The 17,113-nt window shown below is 31.3% G+C and overlaps 1 protein-coding gene across 4 annotated transcripts in view; it reads right to left on the bottom strand.

Moving 5' to 3' along the window:
• CDH9 (cadherin 9) overlaps positions 1-17,113 on the bottom strand; it is a 125,374-nt gene that overhangs the window by 27,602 nt on the left and 80,659 nt on the right. For all 4 annotated transcript variants that reach the window (XM_036849429.1, XM_036849430.1, XM_036849431.1 and 1 more), the window contains 4 exons: positions 10,242-10,536; positions 3,499-3,618; positions 2,739-2,906; positions 414-601 (listed from right to left, as the gene is read on the bottom strand). In XM_036849429.1, the coding sequence (XP_036705324.1) occupies positions 414-601; positions 2,739-2,906; positions 3,499-3,618; positions 10,242-10,536 (771 nt within the window). The remainder of the gene's footprint in view (positions 1-413; positions 602-2,738; positions 2,907-3,498; positions 3,619-10,241; positions 10,537-17,113) is intronic.

The raw sequence follows: 17,113 nt of genomic DNA on the forward strand, positions 1-17,113 counted from the left end.
TTTAGCTTGATTATTCTGTGTAACGCTTTATAATGTTCTCCACTGCTTTAAAAATCAAGCATCTTCAGGCTTCATCTATTTTAATAAACCATCACACTTAACAATTTAAATATTTTAAACAGTGAATGAAATAATACCATGGTGCAATATAAAAGAAAGACTTTTGAGAGTATCTAATCCTTGTTTGATTTTTGTCTACTATAAGCACAAGCTGTTGAGGTTTTATATCAGTTTTTAAGTGTCAATGATAAAGATGCTTCACTTATTTGAAGTGAAATCGCAACTATTCCCACTTATATGAAGGATAGAAGCATGTAAAGGATGGGAAAAATAAATCCTAGGCTTTTCTTCCTTGAAAAGCAAAAATAAACTATAAAGCACTCAATGAGGAAATGAAGACAGCAAGAAGAAACCTGTTTGACAGTTATAATCCCTTCCTGTGTATCCTTGTCAGTGACGACATCAAACATGTCTGCTCCGTCTCCTTCAGCAATGCTGTATTCCATCTCAGCATTTTCCCCCACATCAGGGTCATTGGCTTTTATCCTTCCAAGATGAGTTCCAAGAGGTACAGACTCAGGAGAATAAAATTGATACGTACCTGAAAATTAAATCAAAGCTGTTTCATCTTTAGATAACAAAAATCTTTCATTTCCTCTGCCTTTTTTACTTAAATAAATTAATTTCAAATTAGGAGAGTTTTTCGTCATATTGAATTGTAAGCTGTCAAAAATTATAGATTTATTAAGTTAGAAAAATAATTTATAAAGGCAGAGTACTCTCATTTTGTAAATGAGAAATATATGTTCCAGAAAGATTAAGTGAATGTCTCAAGGTTATTTAGATAATAGATGGTAGTCCTGATACTAGAATCCAGAACTTTTGACTTAAGAGGGCAAGGAAAACAATTATTTACTGCTTATTTGAAGCATTCAACATTGTCATTACACATTTTTACTTATACTAAATGATTTAGAACATGCCATTTATTCTATATTCTAACTCAGGGATAGAAAAAATAAATCCATACACAGCAAGTTACTTCTTTTTTTTTTTTTTTTTTTTTGCTTGTTAATGTCTTTAAGTGGGATATGAGCGTTTCTGTCTCCTGCAGTTTCAGCCATTACATTGTGCTGTTCATGAAAGCATTTTAGTTTGTGAGGATTTATTTAAGAGATAATAGGAAAATATCACAAAAAATATTAATGAAAGTTAGAAATGTTTTAAACATTTAATATGTGTTGAAATCTATATAAGGCCAAAGGCCCTCTATGTTAATTTATTTAATTCTAACATTAGTCCTTATAGAATGAAGGCAGGTGTATTATCCTCAGGTAAGGCTCAAGGAAATCATCCTGTAAAGCTGGGAAAAGCAGAAGGCAAAACTAAGTCTCCCTGACTTCAAAGTCTGTTCTTTTCCAATTTGCTTGGTGGTTAGAAGAGGGACTTCTAAATCCAACTGCCCTGGATTTGAATTTTCATCACTAGGCAGTTAGTTAAATTCTCTAACCCTTAATTTACACATCTGTAAAATAGAGATGATGATAGCTATTAACTCATAGGTTTGTTTATGAAGATTCCATGAAATGACGTCTTTAACATGCTTAGCCCAGTTCTTAGTTCAAGAACATTTTTACTATTACGAGTTCCAAACCTTCTGCTGAGATTATAATAGATCATAAAATTATAGAGTGGCAAGTCATTTGAGAATTCATCACATCATACTTTTTCAGTTTATGTTTAAGGAACCTGAATGCAAAGTTTAGATTTATGTTAATTAGTCTTATTATTCATATTCTTAGCAAAGTTTATTTTTTAATATTTATCATTTGTATATGTCCACCATCCAGAGCTGTATCATCAAGTATTTCAAATTTGATTAGCTTGAAAAAAATGCTTTACTCTATTGGAATCAATGTTATAAATTGAAATTTCAGGGCCCTTAACAGAACGTTTTAAGATGGGACCTCTTATAATTTTATTTGCTGCAACATAGAAATATTTTCAGCAGAGAATGAGTCTGTTTTTGTAGGACCTCATGGCTTGCAAAGAATCCATGGTTTAACATAGAAATCGTGACAACTGAAAGGCTATTAACTGATTTATCTTCACAAGTAGGTAACAGATACCAGCAACTCTAACATATCTCAGATGCCATCACAACCAAGGTTATTTCATGAGACTGTGGGGCCAATAAGAAAGAAAAATGTGGCCAATTAAACTAACTTGCATTGATTTTAATATAGTATCTGAGTTCAGAGACGTTAAAACATCAACAACCTGTGTTTTAGAATTGATTAAATAAGGATTATAATTCTTACATACAAACAAGAGAACTGAGGCAAGACAAGTGATAGACATGGGATTTGCAGCCTGGTGGTCAGACTTGAGAGTCCACGCTCATAACCAGGAAATAGATAAGAAAAAGAACTAGATGATCATAGGAAATGTTGGGAAAGGTAGTCCGGAAAATTTTATAACTCTTCAAAAGGTAGAAGAAGATAATTAAAGTTGCCAAAAAGAACCTCATTTCCTTGTTTTCTCCATTACCTACTCAATGATGAAATGATTCTAGTCACTTTTAATTAATTTGTGGGAAATCATGATATTCTGTGGGAGGAGGGGTTGTGGATTCATCTTTATCCATAAACTAATAGTGAAACTACTAGTAAAAGTATTAAACTGTTCATAGTGTGTTTGAGAAACTTTCCACATGGTATCACTGAAACCTCTCTTACTCTGGGGAAATCGAGGAGGATTGTTGTTGACGTCTGTCAGAGTGATGTTCACTGTGGTGGTTCCAGAAAGGCCTCCCATCTGGCCACCCATGTCTTTGGCTTGTATAACCACTTGGTACTGCTCTCTATTTTCTCTGCTCATGTCTGGTAATGCAGTTTTTATTATGCCTTTTGGAAAAAATAGACAAATATTTTGCAGTTCAATCACTGTGTTTTAAAATTAAGCCATGCAAGATCCATTTTACAGACATTAATCAGAACAAACAGATGATAAGATGTCAGTGTACCTAGATAAGTCTTTCAATCCATACATAACCAATTTAACATAATTCACAGAACAGAAAAAAATTCTTCCATGGGCTGTTGTTCAGGAAGAAATTTTTGCTAATCAATTTAATTATCCTTTTGACTAGAAAAACTAACTTTAGTCAAAAGTCTTTAGATGAATAAGCTTAATTTTGATGATTGTCACTTTTTTTTGGTTTTGAGTATTTCCTAAGACATGTAATGTGTTGAATCTCTGTGAAATTTTGTATTTAATGTAATAAATTTAAACTCAATAAATACTAGTCTAAAGGGCTAAGGATTCAAATCTTTTTAAATAATAGGAATTCTGCTTCTGTATCCATGGAATAACTATCAATATAAGGAATAAATAAAAACATGACACTTAATAGCTTTTTAAATATAGAAAAATCTATAAATGTGCATCCAGATGTATTGCGTAATGAGAAAGAGACCAAGTATTAGATGTTGTTACCTGATTCTGGGTCCACTGAAAAATATGGCTGTCCTTGCAATATGCTATAGACCACTTTGGCACTATTTCCATAGTTGGCGTCATCTGCATCTGTTGCAGTCACTTGTATAACAGATGTACCTACATGAATCCCCACCCAAACACAGACACTTAAGTACTTAGAAATTTGAAGCTATGTTTATGAAACCATATTACTGGGAATGTGGTGTGTTAGACCATGGTACATGTTTCAAGAAATTTGTTTGAATTATGCTGCTAAAAAAAAATCACTTATCTTTCATTTTTTTAAATTTAAATATTCCTTAATAATATTGTTACTATTATTGAGCTATCTAAAAAAGTCAAAAGCAAAATTTATCATAAAGATGAATGTGCACTAATTGATTGAAAATACTGTGACAGAAAACAAGTTTTCACTGAATACAGTACACATACAATTTTCAATTAATACATTTATTGCTAACTGGAAATGTGAATTCAAAGGTAAATCCCAACATTGAAAGCACTCCTGCTGCTGTTTATTCTGATAATTAACTAAATATTGTAAATTGAAAATAAAGAGGCCCTGTTTTTATCAGAACACAAAGACGTAAAATTGCCAAAATTTTTGGTATGCAAGATATATATGATTATTGTCTGTGCCTCTCTTTGCAATGTAGTTTAACATAGTCATATATAATTAATACCTATTGATATGCTATGTATTATTTGCTACACATATGTAAATCAGCAGATATACCCCTCCAGAGTTAAGGAAGTGTATAATTGTCTCACATGCAATACTATAATTTACCAATACTCTCAGTTTAATTTTATTTTACAAAAATTAAATTATTTCTCTTAACTTTGTCACACATAATTATGTTTTAAAAGATAAAAGAGCTTTAAAGGAGCTAGTTTTAGGAGCTAAAGATATGTAATATATTGATAGACTTTCTTATATTTTCTAGAACTCTATAAAGATTCAAGGCATGATTCTAAAACTACCATTAACTAAAGCCTACCATGTATTCCTTGAGCAAATGAGTTGTAGGACATTTTCTAGTATATTACACGCAACTTTTCAAAATGTTGACTCTGATACTTACATAGATTTTTAAATTCTTTAGAAAAAGTGAGTTCCACATTGGCTCTGTAACCTACTTTAATATCCAGCATACATTACACACGCATAGCTTGTCTAATTGAGTTGTAGTGAATGTTTCTCAAAATTTGCATATATTTGCTTATGCAGATTCTAGAAATTAATATATTGAGCATTAAGATTAAACTAACAGCTTTATTTTCCATCAGTATATTTGAATATATGAATTTAGGACGTATTTTTATGTATTCTTAAAATTAATTAGCGTAAGATGAGAACTTGAGCTCTTCCTCTTGAAGCCTCTGTTTCCTCAGCTGCAATGGAATTGATATGTCCTGTGAGAGGACACAGTACAATTTACTCAGTCAGTCTCAGGTGTACTCTTTTATCATTTAAAAAACATCCACTCATGTCCGAGTTAGACCAAAGCAGAAATCATAAAGAGATTTCCATCCCACAATAATGTTCAAATGTTCAACTAGAGTAGTTTCAGATTTATATTTATTTTTATATAACCCTATGTGAACATATGTTAGATTAATAATTGTTTTCATACTTGAGGGTTATTTGAAATATGAATTATTAAGCATAACCAAGATGCTAAATGCAAGTAGTTAATTCATTGATTTCATGACATTTCTTTTGCTACCAGACTCATTTTTCTTTGGCTGTGGCTGTCATTTCATAATGCGCACAGGTAAAAACATACCTTTATACTTTTTGACACTTTTAATAATATTTTTGTTAAATTTGGTTTTGATCATTTGCTCTTTATCATGGATATATGATCTTCGAACCTACCTGAAAATACTTGACCTAAAAATAATAAAGAAATTAAAGAATGGAAATCAATCCTATAATGTGGCTAAAATGCTACAAACGTCCATATAAAATACTGTTCCCCCTCTCAGAATCATGTTAATAATTAGAATGTTGTTAAACACTAATAAACACTGGTAGCATATCACTGATACGTTATTTATAATAGCAAAATGAGAAAAAGAAAAATATGTAGTGTGTTGAACTCTAGGAAATGGATAGATTTTTGTTTTTCTGTAAATATAAGGACATTTTACAGTTCATACTATTTAGTAATAAAATTAGATAGAAAGTGGTTGATGTGTTTTGTACTAATTTTATAAATATTTGCTTATAAAGACAAAATAAAAGGAATACACTGCTTGATTTTTATATCCCTCTAATTTTCGTGAGCTATATATGCTTCATTTATTCTCAAATAATTTAAAATATTTACTTTTTATTAAACAAATATTAAGTAAAATATAGTGAAGCCTGAATGACAAATTTATGTCATTTGTTATATGTAGGTTTTGGTGATGTAAACTCTCCAAAGGAAAGGGCTTATGTCTGCTTTGTTCAACATTTTATCTCTAAGCCCAGCAGAGTTTCTAGTTCAAAGTCATAACAAGATCTAACATTTACAAATTGCTTAACGTAGACTAGGCAGAATTCTCAGCACTTGATTTGTATTATTATTTTATCCTCATGATAAACATGGGATGCAGGCCTTGGAGCATATAGAGGTTGCTGATGATTACACAGCTAGTAGGTGATAGGATGGGATTCGATCTAGCCAGTATGAAGAAGCTTCATTCTAAATACTGTATTAAATGGCCTGTCTAGACATATGATTAGACACATATTTGAATCTACAGGCAGTGTACCTCTAAGAAAGGGCCTAGTTTAGGACATGAAGCATTCAATGATGAGTTACTTGTGTGATCTGTGAAAAACTACAGATAGGTTCCTTGTTGGGCGGACAGTGTGGGAGGGGAACTGGATCAGTTTTTGAGGGACCTACCCAGTCAATGAGAAACCTCCAAAATTGCACAATAGGAATTTGCCTTGAGGGAGATGAATGCATGCAAATATAGAAAAATAATAGATAATCTTTAATCAAAGTATAATGACCACAAAAAATGGAAAACAAAATGTAGGAATCTGCTACAAATACCTAATTCAAAGTGTATCTCATTTTCTTTCACTATATATCCTCATGTATCATCCAGATTAAGTGTTCTGATCAGAATATGCTAATGTATTTCAGATTTAAAGAGTTAATTGGAGTCATTTGATTTTAATTACCAGTAAAAGGGATGGGGAGGCACAAGTCTGAGAACCAAAATGAAATATGGCATATTTGATAGAAAGAAGCAAAGGCAGAGGGAAAAAGCAAGGCGAGGATTTGGTGAGAGAGAAAAAGAAGAGACAAATATATTAAGACAAAAATAATTACCTAGGGGGGACAGTATAAAGGAGAACATTGGACTACAGTGTTGGAAAGAAGGATAAAACGAGAATAAAGAATTTTTATATTTTATTCCATTAGACTTCATTTATCCTCAAAGTTAATAATAGTAGTTTTTCAAGTGTTTGATTTAAATTAAAATCACTAATATAATGAAAATAGGATTAGAATTCCATAATTCTGCATTACTTCTTTTAGAGAGGAGGCATTCTTTATTATGTGATTGTGCACAGGCTTTAGCTGTTAATATGTGGGCTACACACAGCCTGATAAAGTTCCCAAGTATCACCCTTTACATTTCTCTGTAAATGGTTATTTGGATAGGTAAAAGCAGAGAAAATCATATGTATAAAACTATAATAAGTTTATTTTCCTTTAAATCAGGTAGGAGAGTTATAAAAGAACAATACATTTTCAGGATATAAATACATATACTTTTTATTTAGGCATATATTTTATGTATATACATATATATATATACACATATATATAAATCTTATTGTAAAATGCAGTTTTCCTCTTTCCTTACACTTATTTGGATTTACTTTTGAGAAATTTGAATTAAAATAAGAAATAAGAAAATTCTACATTCAAGGAGTCACTAAGAATCTAATAAAATTAGAAGTTTTCCAAACTACACTTTGCATAATAACCATAACTATTTACAGTGGAGAAAATAGTAAGGTATTAAAATTATCCAGCTATCTCTGCATTTTATTAACTTTTTTTCTTTTTAAATCTAGTATAGTAATAAGTCATCTCTGTATGTTTTTGAGCAAGCCAGTTTAACGCTTTTGGGCTCATTTTTACTTGTTTATTAAAAGAGGTAATTAAACCAAGTATAGTATCTTCCACATATGCATATAGTATTGGGTTGGCCAAAAAGTTCATTCAGTTTTAAGTAGAAATAAAAGACACATTTTTCATTTTCACTAAGAACTTTATTGAACAATGTATTCACTAACCAAATGAACTTTTTGGCCAGCCCAGTATTTATAATATGTGCATTTCTGTTTAAAAATAGATATACGTACAAAGTGTATGAGTGGGCTAAGGAGGGATCAATTAGTGCAGTAATGTCAATATTAGTAATAAAGAATAATAACTATCCTCTATAAATAGGATCAAGATTTACCTGTAGTTCTTAAATATTTGTTTATTAGTACCAAAATCTGCAGCTGGAGCCATACAGCTGCCTCCTATACGCTTTTCTTGTTTTTTTTGTAATTGTAGACATGCAGGAAATGTAATTGACATTGACCCAAATTCTCATATTTAAGGTCTACAGTAATCAGAAATTGTACTGCCCACAATTTAAAGCTTATATAAACGAAATACATATTGCCTTACATAAAGGGCTTTTTGGACAAGATAATCTGCAAGCCTTCTCCTATGTATAAACTTATATATTCTATATTTTAATATAGGTATTGAACAAGTGAAAAGTTTTTAAAAAATAAAATAGAGAAGTACTTAGTCTAGTTCTGATCTTATTACACACTTGATAAATATTAAAAGAATCTAGATTATATTAGTATTTCAGATAAATACTAATATAATCAGATATAGTCAGAGAAAGACTATATTTGAATTAGGTAGATAAATTATAAGACTATACTGAGTGGAAGATAATATCCCATTAAATAACCCAAAATATAATATAGGAGAAAATACAAGTAATTTGACGTTAAATATAAACAGTCTCTGATAATATTCTGTTCTTAAAAATGAGGTAATGCTTTGAAAATTTAAAAAGTTATTCAAATTTAAATCAATTATCCAAATTTATCATATTCAACTATCTCTGTCATCTTAATTATACTTTTTACTCTTATAGGTATGTCAAATCTTTTTGGAGAAGGATAAATGAAAGTCTTTGTACTATTAAGTGTTAAAATATCTGGCAAAATAACATGCATACAAGAAAAAGAATATATATTTTACAATGGTTAAAAGGTGTTAATTGGAAAGCCAAACTATAGAATGCTCAAGAATAGGAAGCTGCAATGGAGAGCATAATTTTAGATGTATCTTTATCTCAAATCTAAGCCCACAAAGAGACATGATGTATATCTACATTAGCCCACTGGTCGACCTATATGGACCAATCCAGTACTTTCCATGGAACTGTACCAGGCTCACACATATTTTAAAATATTAAAGAAAACACAAACACTCATATTTCATCCTAGGCTTTAAGATTTCATAGGAGTCTTGTCTAATTTGATAAGTGCTTTTCATATTATTGGAATGAATACCTGAAAAGGCAGAAGAACTGCACTTTTATCAGATGAGATTTCATCTGAGTTTAGAGGAAATAACTTCTTTACAAATTTTTGGTTATTCTAGAAAATAACCAAAAATAGCCATTCTAGCTAGATGGTACACACAGTTAAGAAGTATTTAATATCAATCACTCAGTAAAGGTAGATATGTTTGTTTTTCTTCTTTAAGAAATTATTTTAGACTTACCCATGTATTAATTACAATAATGTCAAAGTTATATACTTATAACTGATTTTGAAATACAATTCAACTAAATATCAATTTTTCAAAATCAGTTACATGTTTGGGGTATTATAGTAAGTTTATATCACTTATTTTTTTAGAAATATGATTTAACAGTCAGCTCTTATCATCTCATTAACAAATCTAAACCTTTCATATAATTATAGCTAAATGTAGTTACATATACAGATAAAAACATTGCATAATAACAAATGGCATTTAAAATTATGGGCAGCCTTAAAAAATGAAATGATTATTTTCAGTTTTCAGGATAAACCATTGCTGGATGGAACATAGCTAAAATAACATTAAAAAGACTTGGAATATCGTTGTTATGCTACCAGGTTATTTGATCTTAATTCAGTTACTTAATCTTTCTGAATCCAGGGTTCCTAATTAACAGAATGGGGATTTAAAGTTCTATTTCCCATGCCTACATCAAGTTGTTTCAATGATCAAATGAGATGATCAAAAGAAATTTGTTAATGCAAGCATTCATTGTTTTTATGCAAAATAATGCAAACAAAACTGTCTAAAACTGCTGACACTATTTGATATTCCTTTCATTTCAGGCCAAAATACATTTAACTTGACTGCCATTTGAATGGCATTTGAGTAAAGGTAAAGACGTTTGTTGAAATGCAATGGAATAATTGTTCTCAGTAATCATCTTAGATGTCAGTTACAAAATAGTAGGAAACATTAAGAAACATACAACCGAAAATCATAAGAAGTGAGATAGCTAACACTAAATAGTAGTTTCAGTTATAGTTCTTATCTTGAAAGAGATCACATCTCATAACTGTATGTCCATAATAACTACCTTAGCAAAAAATAAAATAAAATAAAAAACTTAGTTTACATGGATTAACATATACCTACCGACTCCAGACATTTCAGGAACACTGGCAGTGTACAAGTCTTTTGTGAATTTTGGTTCATTGTCATTGATATCATGGATTTTAATTATAAATTCAGATTCAGGCTCCACCTGCCGCCCGGTCTTTCTGTCTATAGCCTTGGCACGAAGAACGTACAGGGACTTTTCTTCTCTGTCTAATTTCTTTGCCGCATGAATATCTCCTGTGTTTTCATCTATTACGAACAGACTGCCAGCCCCATCTCCTGTTAATATGTATTTTAAATTTCCATCTCCTTTATCTTGGTCAGTGTGAAGCTTCAGAGAAGTAGAAAAGAAGAGTTCTATAAATATATGTATTGTTATTACAGAAAAAATAATTTTGGCAAATATTAATTTATCTCTACATGACATCACTGGAACAATGATTGCAATGGTTATCTAATTTTCACTGTGGAGAGATTAAACATTTTAGTTTTATTCTCAAAATTTTTAAACACATATATAAGAGACTACATTTAAAATAAAATAAAATATATATATATATTTCTCAAAACACAGTGTTTCCAAGACATTTTTGAATAGAATGCTACCAAGATTTAAATGTCTAGTACATTAACAAGAAAAAAATCCATTGGTCTAATAAACCTTAAGTGTAAAATATTAATATACTCGATTACATCTAAAATTGCTAAACTCAAGAGGTGATGTGAGAAATTTCTGACCTTATTATGATGATAAGTTTAGGATATATACCATAATTTTAAATGATTTTACCTCCCTTCAGTATAATATTGCTTGCAGATGCACAGGCTCTGTCATCAGAGACCAACCAGAGACAGAATATTAATCTCATAGATTATTGTCTGCATGACTTTGGGAGAGTACTCTTTCAACCAGGATGTTCTCACTTTTTGGAAATTGATGTATTTTATAGACATTTGAAATTTCAAGTGATATAAAACACACAGGGCTTTTCCATTGGTCATATAAATAATTTGATGAAAATATTAGGATTTTTTTCATAAATTATCTTCCTTCTATTCATTCCCATCTTAAAAGTAAACTTCTTAGTATAGAAGATTTTTCACTGAGTATTTAAAACAGACAAACGGATCATGTATTTACAGAAATTTTTAGTTGGAAAAAATCCTAATGTTTTTGCAAACCTAACACTATTCTGAAACTTGAGTCTTTACTAGCCTATGCCTGCTCTGTTGTCTTCCATCATATACTTCACAATTCCCAATACATTCTTACTCCATCTATTTCTTTAGTGCCCCATTCCATCTTTGAACAATTTGACTATTTGAATCTATTTTTTATGGTAGCCAAAATTACAGACTTGAGATTCATACTTTACTCCTCCTTTACCCAATGTTAAAATAACCATATGCAGCCTTTTCTTCTCTGAAATATTTCCCCCACCCATCCATCTGTCTCCATCTCTATGGCTACCACCCGGGTTTTGTTCATCATATCTTATCTGTACCACTGCAACAATCTTCTAATTGATGCCTACCTCCCTCTTGTTCTACTCCAAACAATTTTCCATACTAAAGAAGCTGATTTTTTCTACATCACAAATCGAGTCTTATTACTTCTTAGCTTAAAAATCTTCAACCAGGTCCAGTGCATAAGAACCATGAATCTAAAGTCTTATAAACCAGGCCTGGTCTCATGCAAATTTCTGTTATATTGGGCAAATTGTGTGTGTGTGTGTGTGTGTAATCTAAGCCACTTCTATTAAAAGGGGATAATATTCTTTTTTAAAAGAATCATTACTTTTATTGTTATTCTATTTCCTTGGACTCTATAGCCTTATTTATGCATTATCCATAATCTTGTTCTCATCTCCAGATGTGTTTCTGTCACCTTTATCCACTTTGCTATACACTCTGTACATACCAATTGTTTTGTTTTGCCTGTTTTGTTTTCTTCATTTCTCAGAAGGCCTGTTCCAGCTTTCATACCTGATGTTTGCAGATGTTTCTCTCACCCTTTAACACCCTTTCTCTTCTCCGTATTTTCCCCTAACTAAATATTTATCAAATCTCATTAAAAATTTTTTTTCTTAAGGATGCTTTCCCTAACCCTCTAGACTAGAATAAATATGCCTGCTCTGTAATTATAAAGCACATTTCACTTTCCTATCATGATACTCACCCCATTTGGTAAAATTGTTTGTTGTGCCCACTAAACTGTAAAATCCAAAAAAGAAAGATATATATATATAAAATTTCTAGGACCTCAACACATATTTCTTAAAAACCAAATATTTCCTCTTTTTTTAACAATATGTTTTTACATATATAAAACAGGTTTAGTTGTCAGTGATTATCAGAAAAATCAGATTATAAATAACATAAAACTTGCCTTTTTTTACTAAAATTACATCTTAGAAATCTCTGTATGTAAATAAAATTATTTTAATGATTGCAATTTTCAAATAGTTTTTTCAAGCTACTTTATAATAAATATTTTTGTACATTTATCTTTGTATTGCTAGTACTTTTATTCTGAGAGGAGAAAAAGAAGATACTTTTAATGAAAGGAAATAATTAGGAAAAGATGAAAAAGATAGATGTATAGATAGATTATTTATATGTATTAGAAGCTTTATTTAATTTGGCGAAAAATGTTGAGACAACTAAAATGTTCACCTTATTAATGTGGTTAGAATGTGTACAATGCTATTATTTATAGTCATTAAAATTATGGTCTACATATATACTGTTGGATGTAAATCATTTAAATGAGATATTATGTTAAAATACAATGTATAGAGTATAATTTCAACTTTTTATATCTTTTTTTCATAAAAATACTCAACATATACATAATATTGCAAGTAGTTGTATAGTTTTAAAGTGTTTTCCTTTGTTTTTAAGTTGTACATGTTTTATACATTTTTATGAATAAATTTGTATTAATTGCTCCATAAAATAAAGGAAAACTAAATAAAAGTAGTCTGGAGAGATATAGGAAATAAACTATATGATGTCTCCCACAGCGTGTACTCTAGTGTTCTCACATTTATACACAGAAAAAGAAACATGAGAGATTAGTCAGTTATCAATATTGTCAAATATATTGTCAGACTGAAACAAAGATAATCCAGGGATAATGCTGCAATTTACTGAAAATTGTGGAATATTAAATGTGGTGGGGTAAAGATTGTGTATTGTCAGGGATCCCTATCCCATGCTTATATTATGGAAATTATTAATAAGTAGCCAAAATAAAAGGCAGGAACGAGTTTATACTGTTACAGAATTTCTGTGGAAATTTACATATGTATACACAAATGAAAATTAGTTTTAAATTTTCTATATCCTTCCCCACTATCTTTCCATATATTTAACATAATAACATTGTAATAAATATTGTTATATCTTTATTTTTTGCATTTAATAAAGATTTAACATTCTATTGTGATTATTAAAATGTGCAGGAAACTGAATCTGTGTCTATCACACTAAATTATATATGATTCTACATGTTGGATTCAAACACCTATGGAAACAATTTACTTCTCAGAGATTTTCTACTCATTCAAAATATGTTGAAGTCTACAAAAGTATTTAGTCAAACATAATAATAATCCTAGTAACTATACTTTCCTCTGAATGGTTTTATATTCAATATTTAAAGTTTCAAGGAAAATTCAGTATTATAATATCATGCTGGTTGGACTGAGGATGATGTCCAAAGGGAAATTAAAATATTTATGGAATTACAAGACTTTCAGAATAAGTATGTTGTCTGAATATATTAAATTTTAGTTACTAAATAAATCTTTGCAACAAAACAGTAATATTATTTTAGTCATTCATATATTGAAATCATTGTAATTTAGATTTATTATTCTATTTCTACCTGTTCTAAACCCTGTCCCAATATTTCATATATATTCTTTATTCTGTTAATTTAAAATGCCATTTTAAAAGTATTATTTTACACAAAATCAAACACATTTTAAAGCATTGTCTTTAATTCACAATTTAATTTTAAGAACAAAAGCTCCCAATAGTTATTTTCTGGTGCAATATAACAAAAATGAAAACTACTATCTTAAAATACTAAATTTCTCTATTATGTACATTATTAATTTTGAATTATACATTTAGAATTGATAGAAATTGATAGTAAAACCTACTGTACATTAACTTAAATGTAAACAAAAGTCTTAAAAATAAACCCAAAATTCAACATTTTGTAGGATCATAAAAAAATAGAAATCTTGAAAATATTGTTTATCTATTATAGAACAAAGCCCACATAAAATCCCTTAAGAAATAAGAGTACCAAAAAGTACTTATTTTCTTCAGACATCAATAAACCAAATAGTCTTCACTTCCTGGTCATAACTTAGTTGCTTCTTCTGAACTTGAATAAATACACTGAAAGCAAAATAAATCATGGATAAATATTTTAAATGCTAACTGTTATTTTCCAACATTACATTTTTAGTTTTACTCTGCTACAGTTTTTTTTTGTTTTTAGAAATTTTGAAAAAGTAAATATGTACATGGAAAATAGGCTAAAAATTTAAACTGTGATGGTTAATTTTATATGTCAATTTAACTGGGCCACAGAATGTCCCAATATTTGGTTAAATGTTATTTTGAATGTGTCTATGGGGATACTTCTGGAAGAGATTCACAACTCAATCTGTAGACTGTGTAAAGTAGATTGTCCTTTCCTAAAGTGGGTGGGCCTCATCTAATCCTTTAAAGGTCAGAATACAAAATGACTGAAAATGGGAGAATTCACTCTTTCTGCCTGCTGTCTGTGATTCAGACTGGAAGTTACACCACTGACTCTCTGGTTCTCAAGCATTTGGACTTGGACTTGAACTATTGCATCAGCATTCTGGGTCTCCAACTTTCCAACTGCAGATCTTAGGACTTTCCTGGCTCCATAATCATGGGAGCCAATTCTTTACATATATATGTTTATATAATAATATAATATAAATGTATATTGGTATATAATAATGTAATGGATATGTATATATATTTTCCAGAGAAACAGAATTAATTTTGTGTGTATCTATAATATATATACATAATGTATATATAAATAAATATATATATATATATTATAATTTATAAAAATAAAATCTGTATTAGTCTGGGTTTTCCAGAGAAAGAAAACCAATGGTCTTTAGGGAGATTGGAATGTTAGAGTAGCTTTGTCGTTTAAGATCTACTCACCCACACTGAGAGGGTCCAGAAGACATCTTTCACCACTATGGTGAGAAACAAATAGTGAGAGAGCCCAGGCATCCTTGAAGAGCTTTGTGATCACTCTTTTCTGTAGGCCAGATCTTATAGTGGGAACTGCTATCAATGAATTGGGAAACCTATATGCAATGGGAGTAATTGGATCCCAGAGTGACAGAGGCTAAGTTCAGCACTCACCTGCCAAAAGATAGGTGGCAGGATTATCATAATGGACAGCAGCAGAGTCGAAGCAGCAGTCAGAATAGTCTGACTCACACAGACCTATGGCATTGGCTAATTGATTACGGTGTTCCTAGAAGTAGATAGGAAGGCTACTAAATTCATACTTAACCCGTAAAAGCAGAAAAGTTCAAGGTCAAGAGAGCAAAACACCAACATAAATCATAAAAACAGAGTCAATCAGTTCCCAGGCCTGAGCCAGTTTACAGACTCAGAATCTCTTGAATAAAGAGGATGCCAAGTCCTCTTGAGGAAGGACCCCAGTACACACCAAAAATGTGTACTCTTAGTCTTTTTCCCAGCCTTCCCCAAAAAACCTATGCCTTTTACCAGGATAACTGTGCAGTGGGGAAAAGAAAATAATTGGACATTTTGGCATTACTGGACACTGACTCTGAACTAATATTGATTCCAGGAGATCTAAAATATCAATGTGATCTGCCTACCCGAGTAGAGGCATATGAATGTCAGGTGACAGATGGAGTTTTACCTGAGGTTCATCTCATACTGGGCTCAGTGGGTCCCCAAACCCATCCTGTGGTAAATAATAAATTGTCACTTCTGGCCCATCCTACAACCAAAAAAAAGGCACAATGGCTAGTGGGCCTCTTTGGACTTTGGAGGCAGCATATTCCTCATTTGGGTGTTTTATCCCTATCCATTTACCACGTCACCTGAAAAGCTTCTGGCTTTGAGCTGGACTCAGAACTTGAGAAGTCTCTGCAACAAGTCCGGGCTGGTATACGAGCTACTGTATCACTTTGACCATATAATCCAACAGATCCAGAGGTGCTTAAAGTGTCAGTGGCAGATAGAGATGCTGGTTGGAGCCTGTGACAGGCCCCTATAGGTGAATTGCAGTGCAGACCCTCCTAATTCTGGAGCAAAGCCCTGATATCCTTTGTGGATAACTAATCTCCTTCTGAGAAAAACCTCTTGGCCTACAAACTGATTGCTTAACCGTGGGTACCAAGTTACCATGCAACCTGAGATGCTCCTCATGAACTGCATGTTATCTGACCTATCAAGCCATAAAGTTGAGTGTGCACAACAGCATTCCATCATCAAATGGAACTGGTACATATGTGATCAGGCCTGGACATGCCCTGAAAACACAAGTTAAGTTACAGAAAGTAGTGGCCCAAATGCCCATGGTCCCCACTCCTGCTACACTGCCCTCTCTCCCCAGTCTGCACCTGTAGCCTCATGAGGAGTTTCTTCTCCAGGTGACGGAAGAAGAAAAGTCTTGGGTCTGGTTTAAAAAGAGTTCTGCATGATTTTCAGGCATCACTCAAAACTGGACTACAATACTACAGTCCATTTCTGGGACATCCTTGAAGGACAGTGCTGAAGAGAAATCCTCTCAGTGGACAGAACTTTCAGCAGTGCATGTATATATATACGTGTGTGTGTACATAAATATATAA

The sequence above is a fragment of the Balaenoptera musculus genome, chromosome 3, assembly GCF_009873245.2.
Source record: "Balaenoptera musculus isolate JJ_BM4_2016_0621 chromosome 3, mBalMus1.pri.v3, whole genome shotgun sequence".
NCBI lineage: Eukaryota > Metazoa > Chordata > Mammalia > Artiodactyla > Balaenopteridae > Balaenoptera > Balaenoptera musculus.